Genomic DNA, 24998 nt, shown 5'->3' with positions numbered 1-24998 from the left:
AAGGGCTTGAGTCCATACTTTGCATTCAATTAATTTGCATAAAATATCTTCATCCTATATTCATTTCATTTAGGAAACATTTTGTATAAGCTTATCCATTAAACGTCACACATTAAGGCTATGAACATTTATGAACTAATATAGTTTTTAACATTTCCAAAGAAGGGAAGAATCAAGTTAAGATCAGAACACTTTTCGAGCTTCACTGAAAACATTCCTTTGCATGGCCCTGACACAATGGGGGCTATTATTATTCGGGCATTTAGTGACTCGGTAACCTGCATTATGAACCTCTATTGCAATGCGGCGGCGCTCCACAGATCCTTCAGTGTAGTGTTCGGCAGCGATAGGCAGGGGTGCTATTCCGTCATGTGATTCTGCTTTAGTCCTTCGAAGTTGAAAGGCAAGCGAGTCAGTGCGTGGCTAGCCTTCCTCAATCTTGGTTGCTGGAGTACTAGCTAGATGCGGTGACTTTCTTCTCGATTTCTTACTCGTTGTGATTTTTCTTCAACTTTTTAAGATGGCCGGGGCAATTATTGAAAACATGAGCACCAAAAAGTTGSTGATCGTAGGAGTGATTCTGCTTTTATTCCAAGCGTTTTCTTTTATGGTCGGAGGCTTGATTGGTAAGCATGGTTTTTCCCAATTGTATTCCTTTATGTTGCAACCTTTGGCTTTGTTATGCGGTTGAATAACCACGATTTATAGATCGAATATTTTATGTATCAAATAATGAAAACAACTTAGTTCTTTAGACAATATCATTTTAGAGAGGATGGTAATTCTTTAAAATCACTGCTATGTTTTGTTATAAAATGGAACAGTATGGCGACTGTAGGGCTTGCCTTAAAGTTTTGCCTATGTAACTTTAACAATGTAGCCTTTAACGAAGTTTTGAACTCTTCAAAGTTTTAAGAAACACAAAGTATTCGCCTCCAACTCAATCGTTTCCTCTGTATTGACGTTGCAAGGTTTAATGTGCTCTTGAAACTTTAACATTTGCCATTAATACACACACAACTTTCCTATTTCAGAGAACTTATTATAAAGTATCGAGTTAATTCACTTTTAATTGGCGTATGAGTTTGTTTTTCCAATAAGAATAAACTCTATTCCTGTAAAAGACCATAGGAATTGGTGTGTATCTTTAACTTCACTGTGATTCAATACAGAATGTTTGCTCTCCTCCTTTAAGTCTGCCTCCGTGGCCCCAGGCAGGCACCATCTCTTTCTTCCCMCCCTTGCATCCCCCTCAAATCCCAAACCCCTCTTAGCATTGCATATTTCCTCTTCTCCTGCTGGTTCCATTTGCATGGCTCTACTCCCCACTGACACACACAGCTGTCAAAATTGTGTTCTGCCTCAAGTACTACATCAGAGTTGCTGTCAGCTTTTTCCCCATGTGCCTACACACTCACACAGATACTCCTACACAAACTCAAAGTCACAATAGTTGAGTCCTATGAGGCCTGTTACAGATTCCTATCTCTAGTTAGTTTGGGGGGAAACTTTCTCCACTCAGTCAGTCTCTTCTCCAGAGCTGGATGGCTACTGATAAAAAATGAGCTTGTTTGGGACACTCCTGCCTTAGATAGTTTTAATGAAGCCTGATGCTTTTGTATTTGCTCGGTGGCCGGGGCCAGCCAGGGTAATTGAGTAGAAAGGCGTTCGTCTCCCYGTTATTGGACAACTCCGACACGGCATCAGGTCACTGGGCAGAGAGGCGGACACACTAGGGTAGAAACTGGAGGAGCGGTGTGTGCCCGGAATCTTAGGGTCCCAGGATAATTGAACTCTGAGGGGTTCCGTAGAGCTGGTTTAATTCAATTTGGTGTGTCTGTGTGCTTGTTCCTGAGTAGTCCTTTGTGAGGTGACACTGGCACACCTAGTTAAGAAGACACACACACACACACACACACACACACACACAGAAATAGTTGATGGCCTGATTAGTTTTATGAAGCGGGTGCCAAAGGCCTAGCCTCAAGGGTGCTTTTATGCTGTGGTATGTTTTTTCAGTTACTCTATTGAGAGTAAATAAATTGGCTCGACATCAGCTGGTAATGGAGACCATCTGCACAGATCAGGGCCTCGCAATCGGAAATGCTTCCTTGTTTTAACTGTTTTCGTATGTGGATAAATCGTTAAAGGTGTATGATATTTGAGCACGTATGTAACTAATGTGAAACATTGGATTGTTGTAGGTGTCTCAAATGACTTCCCTTTGAGCTAATCATTGATTATAGTGGCATGATGTATTCCTAGCAGGGATTTGTTAATTATCCCTGAATTTAGGGGGATATATTGATGAAGGGRGAAGTCACTCATGCTTTTTTGGCCGTGGCTGACGTCTTTCTCTAGCCCTGAGGGCATGGACCTYGTTCTTACCTATTACCAATACATTACAGTATTGTGTGCTGGGGCATTTCCCGACAGCTAGCTTCAAAAGGATTGGGCCTTGCTACAGGGTGTTCTGTCAACATGGTTGGAAATAATTGCCACTTTGTTAAAGCAGGATTTGGCTAGGTTTGATCTAAAACGCAACTTAATTTTTTGGGGTGATATTCTATTTGACTGTTTTTGACAATAAACAAAAACCATAGAAAAATGTCTTCATGTATGTTTACTTTGTTGAGCTTGATAGCTGTATGACACATCTTAAACTCCAGAACAAAGCTTTGATTATGAGTTTGGAAATTGRTTGTTTTCAACTTTACCATTAGCCTAACTATGAATTCACTGAAAATATACACACTTTGCTACACGTTATAGATTTTTAAAATGTAACCTTTATTTAACTAGGCAAGCCAGTTAAGAACAAATTATTATTTACAATGACGGACGACGCTGGGCCAATTGTGAGCCGCCCTATGGGTCTCCCAACCATGGCCGGATGTGATAGTCTGAATTCAAACCAGGGACTGTATTGACGCCCCTTGCATTGAGATGCAGTGCCTTAGACCGCTGCGCCACTCGGGAACCAATGGACTTATAAATTCCACATGATTGCACTTTTCAGCATAATAATAAAAGGTTACACATRGAGCATTGAAATAAGAACCACAATAAAATTGTGGAACGATGTGGTCAGCAACCAAAAATTACCATTTAAATCCCCCAAATACAATTTACTGCTAATTTCATCAAATATAGATATTTTTTTTCTACACAAAAGGTGACAGATGAATAGGACTACTTATGTATCTAGGGTAGCTACCAATGTAACTGGGCAGTAACCTAGCAAGCAATTACCCAGTCTAACGTCTGTTTTCCTCTCCCTGTAGCTCCCAGCCCCACCACAGCAGTCCACTACCTGGCTACCAAGTGTGTGGACACGGTCAAACACCATCAGAGCACCAAATGGTTCATGCCCTGGGGCCCTAATCAGTGCGACAAGATCCGGGACTTTGACGAGGCCATGGCCAAGAAGATCGAGGCAAACAACATTGTATTTGCCGTCCATATCCCCCTGCCCAACAAAGAGATGAGCCCCTGGTTCCAGTTTATGCTGGTCATCCTACAGTTTGACATTGCCTTCAAGATGTACAACCAGATAGGTGAGCGACACTTCTTGTTAGATTTCAATATGGCTGCCGTTTGTTGTGTGTCGATTGTGTTATTTCAGGAGTCTGACATTTTTACCTTGTTGATCTTTGTCTGTCTTTTTTTGTGTGCTGTCGTGTCTCCATCTTGTGTGTTTTTGTTGTCCGTCTGTYTGTTGTCTTTGGATACTGTCTATCTTTCCGCCTGGTTTGTCTGTCTGTGTTGTATCATGACTCATGAGGACTCACCAGTCCAAGCAGCTCTATGACCACTGAAGTATGTGTCCTTTGTCTTCTACACTCTCTGTGGATCCAATTCTAAACTATTCATGTGTCTATAGATGCTGCTGATATTAGTCTCCCTCTACGTCACCTCAGGCTGTTGGCTGCTTTTGTCCTGCCTATTGTGTTGACCGCGTGAGGCCCCTGAGGAATGTTTCTCTCCTCTCAGTGGATTGGATGTATCTCACGCTGAGAGGAAGGCCTGACAATGACTGATGTGCTGCTGGTTCTCCCTAGTGATACAAGCCTCAGGGATCCATGTCAGAGGCTTATAGTCTCTATAGAACAGCTAGTTAGGGAAACTCGAACTGTGGGGGGCTGTCTCAATTTGGAAGCTGATAGCTTTGCAATTCCCTAATATGAAGTGGAATAACACTCTGCTGGGCAAATTTGTCCCATTTTCTCCTGGCTATCCCCAAGACGATTTGTAACATGGTACATGGTTCGTCCCTCAGTGAGAGTTGGGGATGAGTKTCTCACTCTCCATTGTAGAGGTCAATGTAAAATTAGAAAACAAACACAAAAGCCCTGAAATATTGAGTCATTTTCAGCAGCAGGTGTTAGATTTTTTTATTTAACTAGTCAACARATTATTATTTTACGGTGACGGCCTACTCCGGCCAAACCCTCCCCTAACGACGCTGKGCCAATTGTGCKCCTCCCTGATCTGATGAAGGCTAGTTTTTCCCCCATCCMTTTGCTCATCATAGCAGACATACTGCACCTCCCTGTATCCTCTTAACATTCCTTTACGTTCAGACCACATCCTTATCCGAACATGGTATCAGTCAGATCTGTTCCCAATTCCAACTRGAACCCAATGCACTTCCTGTATACCTATTACAATATGGTACTATATACATGGGAAAAGGTCACCATTGTTCTTACATCAATCCAGTCTGTTCTCACAGATCTACCTGAACATCCTAGGTGTAGGGATGAGGGTTTGATTTGGAGGTGTGCATAGTTCTCACATTCAGAAAAGGATTCAGACACGGCAACCCTCTTCTGGCCTGGGATTAAGGGAAAGGTTATATGGATTTGGGCTTGCTTCTCCCTTCTTTGACTTGTTAACACTGTAGCGAGTGTAATATCTCTTAGTATGTGGTTGGAAAGGAGGGGGCGACACTGACTGGGCAGATCGGCGCTTGGCGCTGCGCCAGGTCTGGGKCTGTGAAAGAAGGGATTAGAGGGATAACAAAGAGAACTAATGAAGGGGGATCGGTGGGCCGGGCCGGCCTGGGAAAGTGATCAGAACACAGACTCTTTTAAGCTCCAGGAGTCCTTGGGATGGAGGGAGGCAGAGCCCAGCTTCTTATGTTGTGTAACAGATTTCTATCTGGCCCAGCAGCGGTTGTACATCAACTCCATTCAGCCGCGGGCCCTTTTATTTTTCTTGCGTGGGGGGTTAGGGGGCTGGAACATAAKTATAAATCATTTGTAGACTGCAAATTGACTGCAAGAAGTCCAAACGGATATAATATTTGACTAAAACATAATAATTTCAAACCTTGCATACATTTGTATACGATCACAAATATCTCTTATGCGTGCGAATACTTTGGAACAGATTTTCWAAATTTAAATCTACAGAGCTGATTTGCTGGTGTTATGTCCAACAATAAAAAAAAGTTATTTTTTTTGTTCAGAGAACATGGGGATGCCAAATAAAATCCCCCGCGGTTGGGGGACCCTGTTGTACAGCAGGGCATGAGGCACTCTGTAACATCTTCCTCTCACCAAAGATATGTTGTGAAAGTACGCTTGATTTTATTTTATTTAACCTTTATTTAACTAGGCAAGTCAGTTAAGAACATTCTTATTTATAATGACGGCCTACCAAAAGGCCTCCTGGGGGGACGGGGGCTGGGATTTAAAATATATATATATATATATATATATATAGGACAAAACACACATCACAACAAGAGACACCATAACACTACATAAAGAGATACCTAAGAAAACAACAGCATGGTAGCAACACATGACAACACAGCAACATGGCAGCAACACAACATGGTAGCAGCACAAAACATGGTACAAACATTATTGGGCACAGACAACAGCAAGAAGGTGGAGACAACACTACATCACGCAAAGCAGCCACAACTGTCAGTAAGAGTGACCATGATTGAGTCTTTGAATGAAGGGATTGAGATTAAACTGTTCAGTTTGAGTGTTTTTGCAGCTCGTTTCAGTCGCTAGCTGCAGCGAACTGAAAAGACGTGCGACCCAGGGATGTGTSCTCTGGGGACCTTTAACAGAATGTGACTGGCAGAACGGGCGTTGTATGTGGAGGATGAGGGCTGCAGTAGATATCTCAGATGGGGAGATTAGTGAAGCTGCATTTTACGACAATGAAACTTAAATTCTGAGTGAGGTTTATACAGTTTTTTTCTCATATAGACTATAGTCATGTTTCAGTGTGTACTCATCAATATGTCGTCATAAAACAAAGTGAATGTCCCAAGCATGAAATGATTGTTGTTTACAGCTTGCGCTGCCAGATCAGTCTGCTTCACCACCCCGTCCCACAATTCCACCCAACCAGATGTTGTGGAATGGGACTGTTATCCACCCCATTCTGAGTCACTGGGGCCGGGCAGACTACCTCTGATCATCTGCCAGCAGTGTTAATGTGCTGGCCCCGGGCCCTGAGGCAAGGGCCTAATGATCACCCTGATGTCAACAGCCATCTATGACCGAGCCGCGGGAGGAGAGCTAGACAACCGGCACGGAAATGTCAAGCAGCTGCATATCAAACGACGTATTCAACTTCAGTGCTGAAACGTGTAGCTGTAGTGTCACTGATCACAAATCCAGGTTGTCTTTGCAACTCAAGATCATATTAGTTCGCTGAGCTCTAGGTCTCTTTTTGGTCYAAACAGAGGTCAGATAGTCTCAGGCAGGAATACTCTTCATGCAAGGCTAGCTCTGCAAACAACCTCTGTTACATTAATAAGGTGCGGAGTGCTAATTTGATCAAGGAAAATGAGTTCCAGCAGTCTATTGACAGAGCTCTAGGTTATTACTTTCTCATGGCATCTAAATCTCTCTGGCTGACTGGTAAGCAAAGAAGCAGAGCTCTGTCTGACAATATGGCCTCTATAACTCAACCAGAACCACTTTCTTTAGACAGTACCACGCCAAAGGTAAGGGGATTCTACTCCTCAGTCATATGACTATTGCGGAATGCGTAAGGAAGCCCCCCAACAGCACCTTGCCCACTTGGTGTTATAAAGCTGGTCCCTGAGATGAATTGCCCGTCTTTCTTCCCACCCCACTCTACCCGGCAACAATCACCCCTGGCAGGGGTCCAGCAATAACACAGCTGTTGAGAAGGCTTAGTCACTGTGGCGATGGCTGCTGGACTGGGGTGGAATGTTTGTGTGCGGTAAGCTGACATTCAGAATCTTTGGCAGTGTTTGCTTGAGATGGGAGGGATAGAGGGGTTCGAGGAGAGAGAGGACTGCCAATATCCCCCCCCCCCCCCCCCTTTCCTCTCTTCTCCCGGTCAGGCCACCGGGTTTTTTTTCGGTGTTCTCCAGCTTGTTTCATAACCGCACAAGAGTCTGTTTGGAAGGAGGAAGGACAGAACACTTTGCCTTTGCAATGTGATCTAAAGCCTGTCTTGGCATTCTGACTGACATTTCGTTTCTCAAAGCACTTAACCAGGTTCAGCTCTGAAAGGTTTCACCTTCAAGTCAGCGCTATAGTATCATTGCCTACTGTGTAGTAGACTGAACTTGAGGCCTTACGTACATAGCTTTAAACCCCTCAACAGGGAAATGTTTCAGATCAGGAATCATCCCTGGACTGTTTCTGGATCAACAGCACGCCGATGTGAGCTGTTGGTGCATCTGTTCTGATAGTGTTTTTGATGACATGGTTTCTTTCCTGCATACTTTGAAGGTTGATGGAACAGTTCACTCCAACTTGAAAGTTTCTCAGTTTTCATACTTCAAACGATCAAATGAGTAACTTTAAGGACATAAAATGGAGTGGCTATGGATATGGAGTTTCTGTATCCCAATTTCCCAAGGCAAAAAAAATCGGGATATTTCTGCGCATGTGCAGGATAAAACATTTTTACGTAGCCGAGTGCCCACTCTGCTGTCTACGTAGCTGCTGTGCCAGGTGCCCACTCTGCTGTCTACGTAGCTGCTGTGGGTCGAGTGCCCACTCTGCTGTCTACGTAGCTGCTGTGCCAGGTGCCCACTCTGCTGTCTACGTAGCTGCTGTGTCGAGTGCTCCGCTGCCCCTCCTTGATCTCCTTTGGTCACTGGTGTAGCCTACTAATGTAATGTTGTACACGACACTGTTCTAACAATTGCATTCCATGCCCTGGTACGCATCAGTGTGATTTCATGTCCTTTTTTCAGGAGCTGAGTAGGCTACATCCAGCTATTTACATGTTTTACACAATATGCATTATCAACTTGATCGTACAAACTTTGTCAGTATTTGAAACATAAGCAAGACACAAACAGGTAGTCTAGCCGATTTCATGTTATTCCTCTCTCCACGATATCAGTATACCCTCGTAAAACTGACTATCCTACCTATCTTTGACTTCGCCGATGTAAATTACAAAATAGCCCCCAACACTCTACTCAGCAAACTAGATGTAGTCTATCACAGTGCCATCTGTTTTGTCACCAAAGCCCCATAAACTACCCACCACTGCGACCTATATGCTCTCGTTGGTTGGCCCTCACTACATATTCGTCGCCAAACCCACTGGCTCCAGGTCATCTATAAGTCTTTACTAGGTAAATTGCACACCCAACTACCTCATCCCCATAATATTACTTACCATCTTGCTCTTTTGCACCGCTGTATCTCTACTTGCACATCTATCAGTGTTACATTTACATTTTACATTTAAGTCATTTAGCAGACGCTCTTATCCAGAGCGACTTACAAATTGGAAAGTTCATACATATTCATCCTGGTCCCCCCGTGGGGAATGAACCCACAACCCTGGCGTTGCAAGCGCCATGCTCTACCAACTGAGCCACACGGGACCAGTGTTAATGCTAAATTGTGATTATTTTGCCTCTGGTCTATTTATTGCCTACCTCTTCTACATTTGCACACACTGTACATAGATTTTTCATTTTTTYCCCTATTGTTATTGACTGTACGTTTGTTTATGTGTAACTCTGTTGTTCTTGTCCCACTGCTTTGCTTTATCTTGGCCAGGTCGCTGTTGTAAATGAGAACTTGTTCTCAACTGGCCTACCTGGTGAAAGTAAAAAATGTCACCGGGCAACGCAAAACTAACTTTCCCATTGTCACATTATTTTTTTATCGATCGGGATACATGCCCGGCTGCCTAGAACTTTCGGCTGCAGAGTTGGAACGCAGCAAGACAATTAGCGATTGAATGTTATTTTTTCATCATCATTGCAAACATAAGCTGCGCAGGAGGCAGACAGGCAGTCAAGTAGTGTTATTTTTCAGCAACTGCAATATACATGACAACAGACAGACCGAGAAGGTTGTAGCCTTCATAATATATATGTTTTGGAATGTTCGTTCAAATCGCCTCAGGGTTTTTATTTCAGCTGTTCAGAAATATAATGCAGAGACAGGCTACATCATGATTCAGAAGAGGTTGCACGGCCACTRCGTGGTCAATCCGATGTCTGCATTTATTGTGATACGGCCTCTGCAGAATTAAGGGAATTCATACTTCTTGCGCTTCACATTGAAGAGCTGTTGTGAAGGAAGTTGTGAGTTTGTTTATACAGGACCTCCCACCCCCACCTACTGTCAACCAATCATGCCAATGCGGAGCTGTACGGAGCTCTCCGTATTGTTAGAACATTTGAGGGGCACGGCGATGCGGTACAGAGCTCGCCCTTTGGCGGTAACGCAATTGCCTCACCCTCTGTACGGAGCCTCCGGTTCACATTGCCTGAGCAAGCAGAAGTTGGCTTTAAAGAGCTAAACGTGAAGGGAGGCGGAGTGTGAACAGCAGCTACGTTAAAAAAAAATTGTGCGTAAAATAACACATGAGTTGAACTATCCCTTTCATCAGCCCAATGAGCCCATTGTCACATTTGTAGCCTTTGGAGTAGTTTAGACGTGCACTCRTTGTCTTTAATGGTTGTTGATGTATACACCTTGGGAAATTATAACATTTCATTCACACTAAGTGAAAGTGAATGATGTGTCAACTGATTTGACAGCCTTAAAATTACCCAGTGTTGCTATTATCAGATCTTATGTTTAGCAGAGATGTGTGTCCTTTTCATAGCTCCAGAAGTTGCTCCTCCTCTGGCCTCTCCCTACCCCTTATCATGACTCCAGTTCCATTGGGTCATTCCACATAGCTATATGCTGCCTTAGGCAAATGCTCGACACTGTCCGACTCTAACCAAAGACTCTTTCGCAATCGCAAATATGCCTTGCAACGCTATACGGTTTTTGAAACATTTGTAATTTTCCTATATGCGAGAAAAAATWGTTGAATACAAAATATGCACTTACTGTACCCAGTTTAGTAAAGTTGCATCCGGCTGTATTTTGAGAAACTCATGCTATCCAGCCGGAAATGTGGAGTGGTTCATTGGAAATGCAATCATAAGGTTAGAGGATGTGTCCTGCCTCGGCTGGAGGCCTTGTGTGAAAACAGTCAGATGCAACTTTGCCGAACTCCGTACAGTAAGTGTATCTTTTGTATTTGAAAAATTATTTCTCACTGGTATGAAAGTTCAAATCCAAATAGTTTCCAAAACCGTATCGCAAGCAAGGATTCTTAACTTTTAAAACTTTAAAACAGTGTCTCGACTGTAGTTCACATGGAGCCAGCTGCAATCCATATGTTCAGTTGATAAGCCAGGACGGGGACCGCTGTAAACCTCCTTGGATAATTGAGAGTTAGCCTCTTACCAAAATGCCATGACTGTCTGTCACCAGAGACTTATTTCATCCCAGTCATCGCTGGTTTACACAGATGTATTGATGTCAAAGCTACAAATTTAAATTGAGCAGGTGTAAATAGAGAATTTGATTAACTAGTAGAAAGAGGAGGAAGCGAGGTGCTACTAAGGTACACAATAGTACATTTGGTAGACAGAAGGGGCTCTTTGGTAAAAGAGGTAAATTGGTCATCAAAAAGAAAGGAGGACCAAGGCACTCTTCATATAATTAATAAAAATGCATTTATTTGTATGGCATGTTCAATAGAAACAAAGTTGTAAAAATCCGACGTGTTTTGGCTGCGTCGGATTTGATTCATTGCAAATTCCCCCTTCAATGCTGATCTTGCTTGTTAAGACCTGCATAGATCAAAAACCGGATAGATTTGTAATGAAGTCTCCATAACTGGTATCTATGTGAAGTTTGGTAGTTGGTATATTTGTGAATCTTTGAACATTCAGATCGCCCTAAAGTGTGATATGTTGACGTTTTCCCCCTACAGAGGATGGAGCACTGGCCACCATTGACGTGGGTTTGGCCTACAGAGATGACACGCTCAGTGAGTGGACAGAGATGGCCCACTCCATAGAACAGAGGAAGCTCAGCTGCAACTTCACCACCACCAAGGTAAACAATTCCAGTCCTCAATATCTGTTGTGCCTTTGGCTTTTGCTTAATTTTGCCACCTGATTGCTCACACTTGATTTTTCAGGTCTTAATCAGTCTCTCAAAGTCTCATTGTTTCAGCTCATCAGATTTATTTTTGTGWAAAAGAAAAAATCCATATAAGTTGAGTTGTTGTCCAATCGGATATCTCTTAACATTTATCTTGTGTCCTGCAGACGTATGAGAACGAGGGGCGCTACTATGAGTGTGACCTGCTGCCCTTCATGGAGCTGGGCAACGTGGCCCACAAGTACTACCTCCTCAACATCCGCCTGCCTGTCAGCGAACGCAAGAAGATCAACATGGGCATCGGCGAGATCAAGGACATCCGTCTGGTGGTGAGGATTCTCTACTACACATCTCTTCCAGATCGCCCCRTCTCCTCTCGGTTGGGAGAGACTATAATATATCCTTGATTATCAAATATTCTTTACTATGGAGTCTTCATACGGCCGAAGTGTGAAAATTCGATTTTGTCCAAACTGATGGTCAAAATGGGCAAACGAGATGTTGAAATGAACTGTGTGAAAGACTGTGGCTGACGGTTTAATTTCCCATCCTATCAGGGTATCCATCAGAACGGCGGTTTCACCAAGGTGTGGTTCGCCATGAAGACATTCCTCACACCCAGCATCCTCATCATCATGGTGTGGTACTGGAGACGCATCACCCTGATGACACGACCCCCTGTGCTGTTGGAAAAGTAAGGCCGGCCATATTGTTTATTGGACTGTAAATGGGATGTTTGTTTATTCAAATTTGGCGTCAAAATAGAGTTCAGTTGTCCATTGGTTGCTTTGTGGGCTTGCGCACAGTGTGTGTGTGAATTGATCTCTAATCCAAAATGCATGGATGTCTTTGTCCTAGCGATACACAAGTCAAACCKTCAGCCAGGGTCAAACACAGTAACCCCAGTGGATACCAGTTAGGCCTAGTGCTTATGGTAACATTAGTACAGGAGGAGACATGTCATTAGATTAACTATGGATGAACTGTGCATCTAGGTCAGATCTCAGTGTGCAGTGTCCTGGGTACATATTCACAAAGCATCTCAGAGTAGGATTGCTGATCTAGGATCAGCTCCCCCTTGTGCATGCATTCGTAATGATCTAAAAGGMTAAACTGATCCTAGAGCTGCAGTTGGGCAGCTACACTGTTAAATAAAAATGAGTACCAAATGTAGCTTTTTCAAGCAAAAATGATAACACCAGATTGAAATGATTTACCACTGTAATGTAGAACGATACCCTATGCAGAGAGCTAAACGGTCAGTTTAGTTTACCCCCTGCAGTGAGGGGAGAGCGTATCAGTATGTCGCTGCGTTCAAAACCACAGGAACATTCRTCGAGGCGTAAAGCGTGTAACAGTCTTTTAGCACTCAACTAACACTTCCACCTCAATGTTTCCTCGCTCTCTCCATCTTGTCCTTGGTCTTCGGCTCAGAGCCCTCCTTCCCAAATGACTGCAGAGTTCTCAGGAAATGGCCCTCGAACTCTATTTGTGGAGAGGAGATTATTTATTTCATGCTGTAAAAGCTTTGGTGAAGCCGTCATGCTATTCCTTAGAGGTGTCGAGATGGAAATCTTTTTATTCCTAAAGCTAACAAGAGAGATGTAATGGGGAAATGCATCTCATAGGTACTTAGGCTTCCTGCTGTCGCTCTGATGGTGGGATTCGTGGGAACTGGGCCAAGGTTACGTTRTTGTCTATGTAAGAAAAGTCAGTTGACTGAATGCGCAAGGCGGTTGACACCGGATTTGTTTAAAGCACTTGACTGTTTGTGGTGGATTATTAGGTTTTATTAGAACTTTTAAAAACAGAACAACTCAATAACCACCATGCCCCAGGATATGGTTCTCTTTTCAAACCGAAAGTACATTAATGCCATTGTCAGTAGTTAACTGTTATTTGCTGGTGAACTACTTGGCAAGGTTTCCTGGAAGAATATAAAACACTGGAGGAATAAGTGTATCAATGGCAGCAGCACACACTGACTAAGTCTATTCCTGAAGTTTGTTTCCACTAAAGCAATTTTTGATTCTATTGAGTTAGTACTTTTATTTCCCCAGGATGTACTGGAGGTTGAKGCCTCTTATCTGGCTCTCTGCAGCTTGTTTAGTTGAAGTGCTCTTTATACACACCTCTCTCCTGACTGTATATTCGCAGAGTGCAGGACATTCCCTGCATACCAGCCCAATGTGGTCTCACACTGTTCACTCGGTAGAACATGCCGGAACGGTTCTCGCTGCAGACTCTTCTGGAATGTGATTAATGTTTTTAGAGTCAATTGCAAACCGTCATCCACACMCACAATACACCCACCTCTCAGCCCRCACTGCACCCCTCATTCTCCCTGCAATACACCCACCTCTCTATCCCTCACCCGCACCCCTCCCTTCCCCCCGTCCTCTTTGCAATTATCCTTTCATCTTTCCCAGCATGCAGAGACTTGCAGCAATTGAACAGAGAAGCCTTATTAGGTTGATATTTATTTATTTTATCAGCAGTGACTTATCAAAGTGGCTGGGGAGGTGGACTATGGAGTCTCCCCATGTTATGAGTTCTCCGGTTACATTTCCGTGCTATGTTGAGTTGAAATAACRTGTTAAATTATCTGAACCCAACCATTTAACAATTCTGCTGAATTATAAGAAAGTAATGTCCATAGTCATTTATATTGATTGTGAGCATTATGTTAATGCAGTATGCTATTAATGACGATGATTGCTATTTCTATTTATGTCGATGATCATGTTGATCATGATGGTGGTGATGATAATGATTTTGATAATGATCCARTTGATGGTGTGTCCTSCAGGGTGATCTTTGCCCTGGGCTTGTGCATGACGTTCATCAACATCCCGGTGGAGTGGTTCTCTGTGGGGTTCAACTGGACCTGGATGCTGCTGTTCGGGGACATCCGGCAGGGCATCTTCTACGCCATGCTGCTCTCCTTCTGGATCATTTCTCCTGTCGCGAGCACCTCATGGTCTGTCTCTTCACCTTCTCACTGACTTGGTATCCATTGAGCCAGTGACTTGGTTATCCATTGAGCCAGTAACTTGGTATCCATTGAGCCAGTGACTTGGTATCCATTGAGCCAGGACTTGGTATCCATTGAGCCAGTGACTTGGTATCCATTGAGCCAGTGACTTTGGTATCCATTGAGCCAGTGACTTGGTATCCATTGAGCCAGTGACTTGGTATCCATTGACCAAAATCTGTAGCGCGGAAGCTCTCCGTTGTAGCGTGGTTGACTTAAAAGGTAATTTCCAATCGAGCTGACATATGTAGCGTTAACTGTGAAAGTCTACGCGAAAGTGGTAACATTGCCTTTCAAATTAAATCAAATGTATTTATAAAACCAGTTTTTTCATCAGCAGATGTCAAAGTGCTTATACAGAAAACCAGCCTAAAACCCCAAACATCAAGCAATGCTGATGTAGAAGCACGCACGGTGTCTAGGAAAAACTCCCTAGAAAGGCAGGAACCTAGGAAGAAACCTAGAGAGGACCAGGCTCTGAGAGGTGGCCAGTCCTCTTCTGGCTGTGCTGGTAGAATTACAGTATAAGAGTACATGGCCATTAAGGCCAGATCGTTCTTCAAGATGTTCAAATGTCATAGATGACCATCAGGGTCAAATACACTGAACAAAAATATAAAGTAAAGTCGCTTGTTTCATGAGTGAAATAAAAGCTCCCAGAAATCTTCCATATGGACAAAAAGCTTTTTTCTCTCAAATGTTGTGCAGAAATTTGTTACATCCCTGTTAGTGAGCCTTTCTACTTTTAGACAATCCATTCACCTGACAGGTGTGGCATATCAAGAAGCTGATAAAAACTGCATGATCATTACACAGGTGTGCCTTGTGCTGGGGCAATAAAAGTCCACTCTAAAATGTGCAGTTTTGTCACTAAAGACAATGCCACAGGTGTAAGTTTTGGGGAGTTGTGCAATTGGCATGCTGACTGCAGGAATGTACACCAGAGCTGTTGCAAGAGAATTTAATAATTAATTTCTCTACCATAATTAATTAATCAATCAAACTGATTTATAAAGCACTTTTTACATCAGAAAGCCGCCTCCAATGTCGTTTTTAGAGAATTTGGCACTACGTCCAACCGGCCTCACAACCGCAGACCATGTGTATGGCACCGTGTGGGCGAGCGGTTTGAATTAGTATCCATGGACTTAGGATGACTTTGTATCCATAGTCCTAAAACCTTTTAATGCTGCTTAATGTCTTGCTATCTGCTATGTTAAATAAAGGTTAGAGAAGGAAAGGTCTGTCATAGTATTGTGCCCTTTGTGGTATACACCAAATAAGAATGGTTAGCTATATGGCCATTGTAGATTTGTTTCATTTACATACATAGTGTCTTCACAAAGTATTCATACCCCTTGACTTATTCAAAAGGTTGTTACAGCCTGAATAAAAATGTTTTGCTAATTTATTGAAAATAAAATACAGATATCTAATTTACAATTTACATAAGTATTCACACCCTTGAGTCAATACTTTGTAGAAGCACCTTTGGCAGTGATTACAGCTGTKAGTCTTTCTGGGTAARTCTAMGAGCTTTGCACATCTGGATTACKCAACATTTGCCCATTKTTATYATTTTCAAAATTCTTCAAGCTCTGTCAAGTTGGTTGTTGATYATCGCTAGAYTATTTTCAGGTCTTGCCATAGATTTTCAAGTAGATTAAAGTCAAAACTGTAGCTTGGCCACTTAGGAACMTCCACTGTCTTCTTGSTAAGTAACTCCAGTGTAGATTTGTCCTTGTGTATTAGGTTATTGTTGTGCTGAAAGGTGAATTAATCTTCCAGTGTCTGTTAGAAAGCAGACTGAACCAGGTTTTCCTCCAGGATTTTGCCTGTGCTTAGCTCCATTTCTTTTTATCCATGCAAATTCCCCAGTCCTGAAAGATTACAAGCAACGACAACATGAGTCAGCCACCACTATGCTTGAAATATTGGAAGTGGTACTCAGTAATGTGTTGTACTGGATTTGCGCCAACATTAACACTTTGTATTCAGGACATATAGTGAATTGCTGTGCCACATTTTTTACAGTATTACTTTAGTGCCTTGTTGCAAACAGGATGCATGTTTTGGAATATTTATATTTTTTGCAGGCTTCCTTCTTTTAACTCTGTCAATCAGGTTAGTATTGTGGAGTAACTACTATGTTGTTGATCCAGCCTCTGTTTTCTCCTGTCACAGCCATTCAACTATGTAACTGTAAAGTTACCATTGGCCTCATGGTGGAATCCCTGAGCAGGTTCCTTCCTCTCCGGCAACTGAGTTAGGAAGGAGGTCGATCTTTGTAGTGACTAGGTGTATTGATAAACCATCCAAAGTGTAATTAATAACTTCACTATGCTCAAAGGGATATTCAATGTCTACATTTGTTTTGCCTCATCTACCAGTAGGTGCCATTATTTGTGAGGCATYGGAAAATCTCCCTGGYCTTTGTGGTTGAATCTKTGTTTKAAWTTCACTGCTCAACTGAGGGACCTTATAGATATTTGTGTGTGTGGGGTAYAGAGATGAGGTAGTTATTCAAAAATCATGTTCAACGCTATTATTGCACAYTTATTATGTRACTTGTTAAGCCATAACAAAGGTGTTGAATACTTATTGACTCAAGTCATTTCGGCTTTACATTTTTTATTAATTTGTAAAAAATTCTAAAACCATAATTCCACTTTGACATTATGGGGTGTTGTGTGTGTGTAGGCCAGTGACAAAATCTAAAAGCAATTTAATTTTAAATTCAGGCTGTAACACAACAAAATGTGTAAAAAGTCCAGGGGTGTGAATCCTTTCTGAAGGTGTTGTAGATACATGGTTTAGTTTAGAGCAGGATACTGCTGTTTTCTAACTCTTTTATTATTTCATCCCTCCTCTCTTGTATTTCTGTTCTGTGTCCCACCTTTATCATTACCCTCAGGACCAGATGGAGAGGAACCATTTCTCAATCTACTGGAAGCAGGTGGGACCCATTGTCTTCGGCTCCTTCTGCCTGTTTATCTTCGACATGTGTGAGAGGTGAGGCTGAAACACACACACTTCCTTCGTCACACTGTCAAAGTAAAACTTGTTTCGAGGTTACCACCACAATTCTGCAGGGACTATTTCTGAAATATTTTTTTCCCACCAGGGGAGTCCAATTGAAGAACCCGTTCTACAGTATTTGGGCTTCCGACGTGGGGACTGAGTTGGCTGTATCCTTTAGATTACTATGATTACTCCTTACCTTAGAAAGTTGACGGACCAAGGGAGACTAAACTAGGGATGAAGTCTTGTAAGTCTGAAAGTAATGTGTCCATGTTATTGTACTGTATATTCCATTTTAAGCTCCCAGTTTATCCTAGTATTAGTATTTCTCTGATCTCTCTCTCATTTCATTGCAACATAGGGCCAGATTGTATATCAATATTTGACAGAGACATGCTAACATTAATCAGAGCACTTCTCCTCCATCAGTCACAGGCTGTCCCTGAGGTCCTCACCACTGTTCTGTGCTGCAGTGAGGAATAATTCAGTGTTRCTGGCAGTGCCTACTCCTGCCTTGGGCCATCTCTCTTCTGGGTCTCCCCTCTGCCTGCTCTCTCTCTCTGTGTGGGTGTCGAGGAGAGCTGCAGTGGGGATCCCACAGGCCTAGGTGATGCACGATTCATCAGTATAACCCCCCCCCTATCAAAAACTAGTGGCAGCAAGAGTCTCTTGGTTCGTCTCTCGCTCTCCTTCACTCTTGCTTTCTCCCTCTAGCATTCCCTCTTTCTCTCTCTCTCCTTCTCTTTCTTGCTCACTCTCCAGTCTAGTGGGAGAAAAAAGGCCTGTGAAAAGACAGCTATCTCTATCAAGCCTAGAAGTAGACCATGGCATATTCACCAGCTTTTAGAACCTTTCAGTCGAAGAGGTTTCCATTTKTTATATTTAGTGTTCCTAGAAGTAAGCGTGCCATGGGTTTCTATCAGGCTGTTGGAAAATGTACATTGAGCTAAGACTGGGGGTTCATATGTAAAGTAAGGGCAGCGATTCCTAAATGGTGCTTTAGTTACGGTCCGTCCTATTTCTCGGGTACAGTTGGAGTCTAGCCTTTTCAGTTTGTTGAGTAATATTGTAACTATTTATTAAGCTATGCTTTTTTTAGCATCACCATGCTAGTTCCCTCCTTGACTGAGGTTGATAACAGATGGCGTTCATCATCGTGGCGGGGATCTGTGCCTGTCTCTACTTCCTCTTCCTGTGCTTCATGGTGTTCCAAGTGTTCCGCAACATCAGTGGGAAGAGGTCCTCCCTGCCCGCCATGTCCAAGGCCAGACGCCTGCACTATGAGGTCTGTGTGTGTGTGTGTGTTTGAGTATACATTTGTGCACCTAAAATTGTGTTTTCATACAGTACCAGTCAAAAGTTTGGACACATCTACTAATTCAATTGTTTTTCTTTATTTTTACTATATTATAGAATAATAGTGAAGACATCAAAACTATGAAGTAACACATGGAATCATGTAGTATGCTTGTTCAACAGTCTTGAAGGAGTTCCCACATGCAGAGTAGTTGTTGGCTGCTTTTCCTTCACTCTGCGGTTCAACACATCCCAAACCATCTCAATTGGGTTGAGGTCGGGTGATTGTGGAGGCCAGGTCATCTAATACAGCACTACCTTCACTCTCCTTCTTGGTCAAATAGCCCTTACACAGCCTGGCGGTGTGTTGTGTCATTGTCSCGTTGAAAAACAAATGATAGTCMCACTAAGCGCAAACCAGATGGGATGGCGTATCGCTGCAGAATGTGGTAGCCATGCTGGTTAAGTGTGCCTTGAATTCAAAATAAATCACTGATAGTGTCACCAGCAAAACAGCATCTCCTCCATGCTTCACGGTGGGAACCATACATGCAGAGATCATCTGTTCACCTACTCTGTGTCTCACAAAGACACCGCGGGTTGGAACCAAAAATCTAAAATTTGGACTCCTCAGACCAAAGGACAGATTTCCACCGGTCWAATGTCCATTGCTCGTGTTTCTTGGCCCAAGAAAGTMTYTTCTTCTTATTGGTGTCCTTTTGTTGTGGTTTCTTTGCGATTTGACTATGAAGGCCTGATTCATGCAGTCTCCTGAGGAAACAGTTGATKTTGAAAAGTGTCTGTTACTTGAACCTGAAGCATTTATTTGGGCTGCAATTTCTGAGGCGGGTAACTAATGAACTTATCCTCTGCAGCAGAGGTAACTGTGTCTTCCTTTTCTGTGGCGGTCCTCATGAGAGCCAGTTTCTTCCTCTCTCAGGGGATCATCTTCATGGATAGTAATAGTAATAGTAACTGTAATCTTCCTCTCAGGGGATCATCTTCATGGATAATAATAGTAACTGTAATCTTCCTCTCAGGGGATCATCTTCATGGATAGTAACTGTAATCTTCCTCTCAGGGGATCATCTTCATGGATAGTAATAGTAACTGTAATCTTCCTCTCTCAGGGGATCATCTTCATGGATAGTAATAGTAACTGTAAACTTCCTCTCTCAGGGCCTTATCTTCCGGTTCAAGTTCCTCATGTTGGTCACTCTGACCTGTGCTGCAATGACTGTCATCTTCTTCATCATCAGTCAGGTGAGTTATGTCTGTGCTTTTGACTGCAGGGGTATCCCAGAATCCTCTGGAGAGGATTAGGTATTTAAGCATGTTCATTAGGGCACTTTGTAGCTAAATGTTTTGCACTGGAAAAATGAAGTGTTTCTTATTGGACAGGGTTTTGTAGTGTTTTTGCTWACATTTCGTACCTATTGAACACAACCCATATTGTCTAGGTGAACGAGGGCCACTGGCACTGGGGAGACTACACGGTGCAGGTGAACAGTGCCTTCTTCACGGGAATCTACGGCATGTGGAACCTCTACGTGTTCGCCATCATGTTCCTGTATGCTCCCTCACACAAACGCTACGGAGACGAGCAGTCCAGCGGTGAGTCCAACTAACAGCTGCCTCTAATGGTCAACTGTGTCAGTAGGTCAAAAAGGAAGTCAAATTTTATTTAAGTGTATCATAATATTCTTGATATACTTTACTGTACAGAAAAAMTAATAACACGCAACAGTGTCTCCTTTTGTGACGGTTAAGGTCAAATATCTTGAAAAATATCTTACATTTTTATCTTGAAATGTTATCTTACATTTCAAAGTTCTATTTCAATTTGTCTTGAAATAAGTTGACCGATGACTTTAGATAATTTAGCTTGGTAAGCAAAACATATTTAAAAAAAACACTTATCACTCAATGTAAGATATTTAGGCTTGTTTAGATTTCCCTTTTTGCATTGCAGTTTCAGCAGATGAAGTATACTGTCTGGAATCAGAAGCATGAAATGAAAGGAAAATTGGATCTACAAAAGATGTTCAGGAGAAAAAAGTTAAATGACAGCTGTCTTAAAAAGATAACACATATYGGCGGATTCAGACAAAAAATATGTCAACGTTTTGGACTATTTAAAATGCTTTTCAAAAGATAGTTTTCTTATTGACTTCAGGTTCAGGTAGCCGCTGCCCAGGGCTGGCTCCAGACATAAGCGACATAAATGTTCACTTAGGAGCCCCTGACCCCAAAAAATATGATACAGTGCCTTCAGAAAGTATTCATACCCCTTGACTTATTCCACATTTTGTTGTGTTACAGTCTGATTTCAAAATGGACTAAATAGATTTTTTTTTCTCTCACCCGTCTACACCCAATACCCCATAATGACAGTGAAAACAACATGTTAGAAATTTGTGAAAATTTATAAAAAATTAAATACAGGAAGATCTAATTTACATACATATTCACACCCTTTGAGCCAATATATGTTAGAATCACATTTAGCAGCAGTTACACCTGTGAGTCTTTCTGGGTAAGTCTAAGAGCTTTGCACACCAGGATTGTATAATATTTGCCCATTTATTATTTTCAAAATTCTTCAAGCTCTGTCAAGTTGGTTATTGATCATTGCTAGACAACCATGTTCAAGTCTTGCCATAGATTTTCAAGGAGATTAAAGTCAACTGTAACTAGGCCACTCAGGAACATTCACTGTCGTCTTGGTAAGCAACTCCAGTGTAGATTTGGCCTTGTGTTTTAGGTTATTATCCTGCTGAAAGGTGAATTCATCTCCCAATGTCTGGTGGAAAGCAGGAAACCATGTTTTCCTCTAGAATTTTGCCTGAGCTTATTTAAAAAAAAAAATATTTCACCTTTTATTTAACCAGGTAAGCCAGTTGAGAAGTTCTCATTTACAACTGCGACCTGGCCAAGATATAGCAAAGCAGTGCGACCAAAAACAACAACACAGAGTTACACATAAATAAACATACAGTCAATAACACAATCAAAAAATCTATGTAAAGTGTGTGCAAATGTAGAAGATTAGGGAGGTAAGGCAATAAATAGGCAGTTATAGGGTTTAGCTCTATTCCATTWATTTTTTTATACTGAATAACTCCCCAGTCGTTAACGATTAGAAGTATACCCATAACATGATGCAGCTACCACTGTGCTTGAAAATGTGGAGTGTGGTTCTCCATATTGTGGTGTATTGGATTTTCCCCAAACATAACACTTTGTATTCAGGACAAAAAGTTATTTGCTTTGCCACATTTTTTGCAGTATTACTTTAGTTCCTTTTTGCAAACAGGATGCATGTTTTGGAAAAAGTATTATTCTGTACAGGCTTCCTTATTTTCACTCTTGTCAATTAGGTTAGTATTGTGGAGTAACTACAATGTTGTTGATCCATCCTCAGTTTTCTCCTATCACAGCCATTAAACTCTAACTGTTTTAAAGTCACTATTGGCCTCATGGTGAAATCCCTGAGCGGTTTCCTTCCTCTCCGGCAACTGAGTTAGGAAGGACGACTGTATATTTGTTGTGAATGGGTGTATTGACACACCATCTAAAGTGTAATTAATAACGTCACCATGCTCAAAGGGATATTAAATGTCTGCTTTTTAAAATKTATACCCATCTACCAATAGGTGCCATTCTTTGCGAGGCATCGGAAAACCTCCCTGGTCTTTGTGGTTGAATCTGTGTTTGAAATTCACTGCTCAACTGAGGAACCTTACAATTATCTGTAAGTGTGGGTACAGAGATGAGGTAGTCATTCAAAKATAATGTTAAACCCTATTATTGCACACAGAGTGAGTCAATGCAACTTATTATGTGACTTGTTAAGCACATTTTTACTCCTGAACTTATTTAGACTTGCCATAACAAAGGGATTAAAAACTTACTGACTCAAGACATTTCAGCTATTGATTTTTAATGTATTTTTTTACATTTCAAATACATAATTCCACTTTGACATTATGGGGTATTGTGTGTACACCAGTGACAAAAGATCTCAATTTAATCAATTTTAAATTCCGGCTGTTATAACAAAATGTGGAAAAAGTCAAGGGGTGTGAATACTTTCTGAAGGCAAGGCACTGTTTATATTTTTTGGGGGGAACTCAGTCGTGTTCTCAACCTAGTATTGAGAGTAAGAATAGTAGAGTACATCAGGTGCAATTTYGAAATTTGGTTGTGCCTCAGCAGTTTTTCTCTGTCAGACACTACATTAGCTATGTCAACTAACAATTTTTAGATTGCCAGCTATCTAAACTTCTAGTATTCATGGACAAATACCGACCGGGGACGATACACAGGGCACGTTCCCAGAGACCCTGACCTCCAGGGGCCCCAGTGAATTTGTTAGTAATTCTCACTCAGATATCTTATTAAGATGGCATAAGTCATGACAAAATATGTAGAATTGCAGGGAATTTGTTTTAAAACCGCAAAAATGTATCTCCACCCCATGGCAAAATGTGTAAAATAGCAGGGAATTCACTTTAAAACTACCAATTTTTCACCACTATCAAGATGGGGGACACTAAAATGTTGTGAGGTGAAGGACCCGCCCAACCAAATTTCGCTTAGGGCMCCCAAAAGGCTGCAGTCGGCCYTGCTCCTCCCTGTTTCAGTTTTGTTTTCTTCCATTTGGTGCCTAATGAGCACAAAGCAGATGACCCAGATGTACTGCTGTCTGTGTTTACTATACTGACTTGTGTGTTGGTCTCTGTGCAGGAGACGCAGGAGCCAGTGGCGAGGACATCCAGCTGACCACCACCATCACCCACGTGGACGGACCCACCGAGATCTACAAGATGACGGGCAAGGAGGCCCAAGAGTAGACCACCCTCCCCTGGACATCAAACCACCTCCAAACACCCCTCCCTCAAACCGTGACTGTGCTTCCTTTAACCCTATTACCCATGTGCCCCACATTGTCCCAAAAGTTCAAAAGCAACTTTATCTGTCGCCCTTTAGTCCTTTCATTTCATTGCAAACATGGGGCCAGATTGTATATTCATTTTTGACATTTGACATAGTTTGTTAACTATCAGTGTTTGTAATGTTGTTGTTGAACAACTGTACTCTTATGTCCAGGTTGTGAAAATCTGCTTTGCGATGGAGTGGAAGGATGTAGAACACATCTGCTGGTCATGAGGTAGTTGGGGAGGGAACAAAACACTCCAGGTAGATGTTGTCTTCACAAATCTAGGATCAGCATACCATCCCTCAAATCCTAAACAAACCCATTAGGGGTAAAGTGCAAATCTGAAATTGGATCAGTGTCCAGTGGCAACGGCATCCAACTACAGGAAAAACATTGTGGGCTTTCAAGGCACTATATTGTGGCGTAACTGGTTGCCTCACTGAAGACAACATTACTTGGGTTTTTAGAGAGAACTACATTTGGATGACTGCTGTTTTTGGCACTCCGCCTCTGCAGTTTTAGATTGAAACAACCAGTAGGACATATAAGTGTATGTCAATGCCTCATGGTACAAGGTCCAAGATGACMACTTTCTGAAGATCTGTCAAAAGAAAGCATATCTCTGCAAGTTGTCAGTAATATCTTTGTCTTTTTTTGTCACTTCTGTCCGCACTCACGTTCAGCTGTACACATCCATGGAACTTTCTAGACTACTGTGTTCTCTTGTCTATCACTCTCCCAAGTGGGGGGGATAATACCTTTTTGTATTGTGGGGGAAAAAATTACAAACCACAGGGCCTTTTTTGGGAAACGCCAAGTTCATTATGTTACGATGTAGATATATATATTTTATAAAGTGCTTATTTTCAACTGTATGAAATATTTGCATATGCTGTATCACTTACTGTCTGTTGGCAACAAAAGATRATAATTGAGCTTCGAAGATGACTATGACGTGGTAGTTTTGTGCTTTTTATGCTAAATTAAATAAAACGTTTACTTTATGCCTAGTTTTGGAATATTTTCAAAGTAAATTCACAAGTTGTTGTTGTTGTAGGGAATTTCCTTGAGGTCTAAGAAAAATGCAACTTAACCAGCATTTCTATTGTAGGCTAATTGTTTATGTGCTTACTGTTATCCAGGATGCACCACATCTGGCTGTGATTGGGAGTCCCATTGGGTGGCGCACAATTGGCCCGGCGTCGTCTGGGTTTGGCCGTGGTAGGCCATCGTTGTAAATAAGTATTTGTTCTTAACTGACTTGCCTAGTTAA

The 24998-nt window shown here is 42.0% G+C and overlaps 2 protein-coding genes across 2 annotated transcripts in view; both read left to right on the top strand.

The window, feature by feature from the left end:
- Nucleotides 1–342: 342 nt before the first annotated feature.
- LOC111978870 (protein wntless homolog) lies at nucleotides 343–24729 on the top strand. The gene is given in 13 exon segments (XM_070448973.1): nucleotides 343–626; nucleotides 3285–3557; nucleotides 11260–11384; nucleotides 11600–11761; nucleotides 11990–12126; nucleotides 14242–14389; nucleotides 14392–14412; nucleotides 17381–17478; nucleotides 17591–17654; nucleotides 18629–18772; nucleotides 19963–20046; nucleotides 20244–20397; nucleotides 23533–24729. Coding segments are annotated over 13 exon segments (1623 nt in total). The 5' UTR covers nucleotides 343–520; the 3' UTR covers nucleotides 23640–24729.
- Nucleotides 24730–24826: 97 nt separating this feature from the next.
- The window catches only part of LOC111978869 (guanine nucleotide-binding protein G(I)/G(S)/G(O) subunit gamma-12-like), a 52360-nt gene continuing 52188 nt past the window's right edge, over nucleotides 24827–24998 (top strand). Inside the window, exon 1 of the mRNA XM_024009106.2 lies at nucleotides 24827–24959. The gene's annotated coding sequence lies outside the window, so the exon portion shown is untranslated. The remainder of the gene's footprint in view (nucleotides 24960–24998) is intronic.

This window comes from Salvelinus sp. IW2-2015, linkage group LG19 (genome assembly GCF_002910315.2).
Source record: "Salvelinus sp. IW2-2015 linkage group LG19, ASM291031v2, whole genome shotgun sequence".
In the NCBI taxonomy this organism is placed as follows: Eukaryota; Metazoa; Chordata; class Actinopteri; order Salmoniformes; family Salmonidae; genus Salvelinus; species Salvelinus sp. IW2-2015.
Note: the sequence above shows the minus strand (reverse complement) of the source record. Positions and strands in the feature narration are given on the sequence as shown.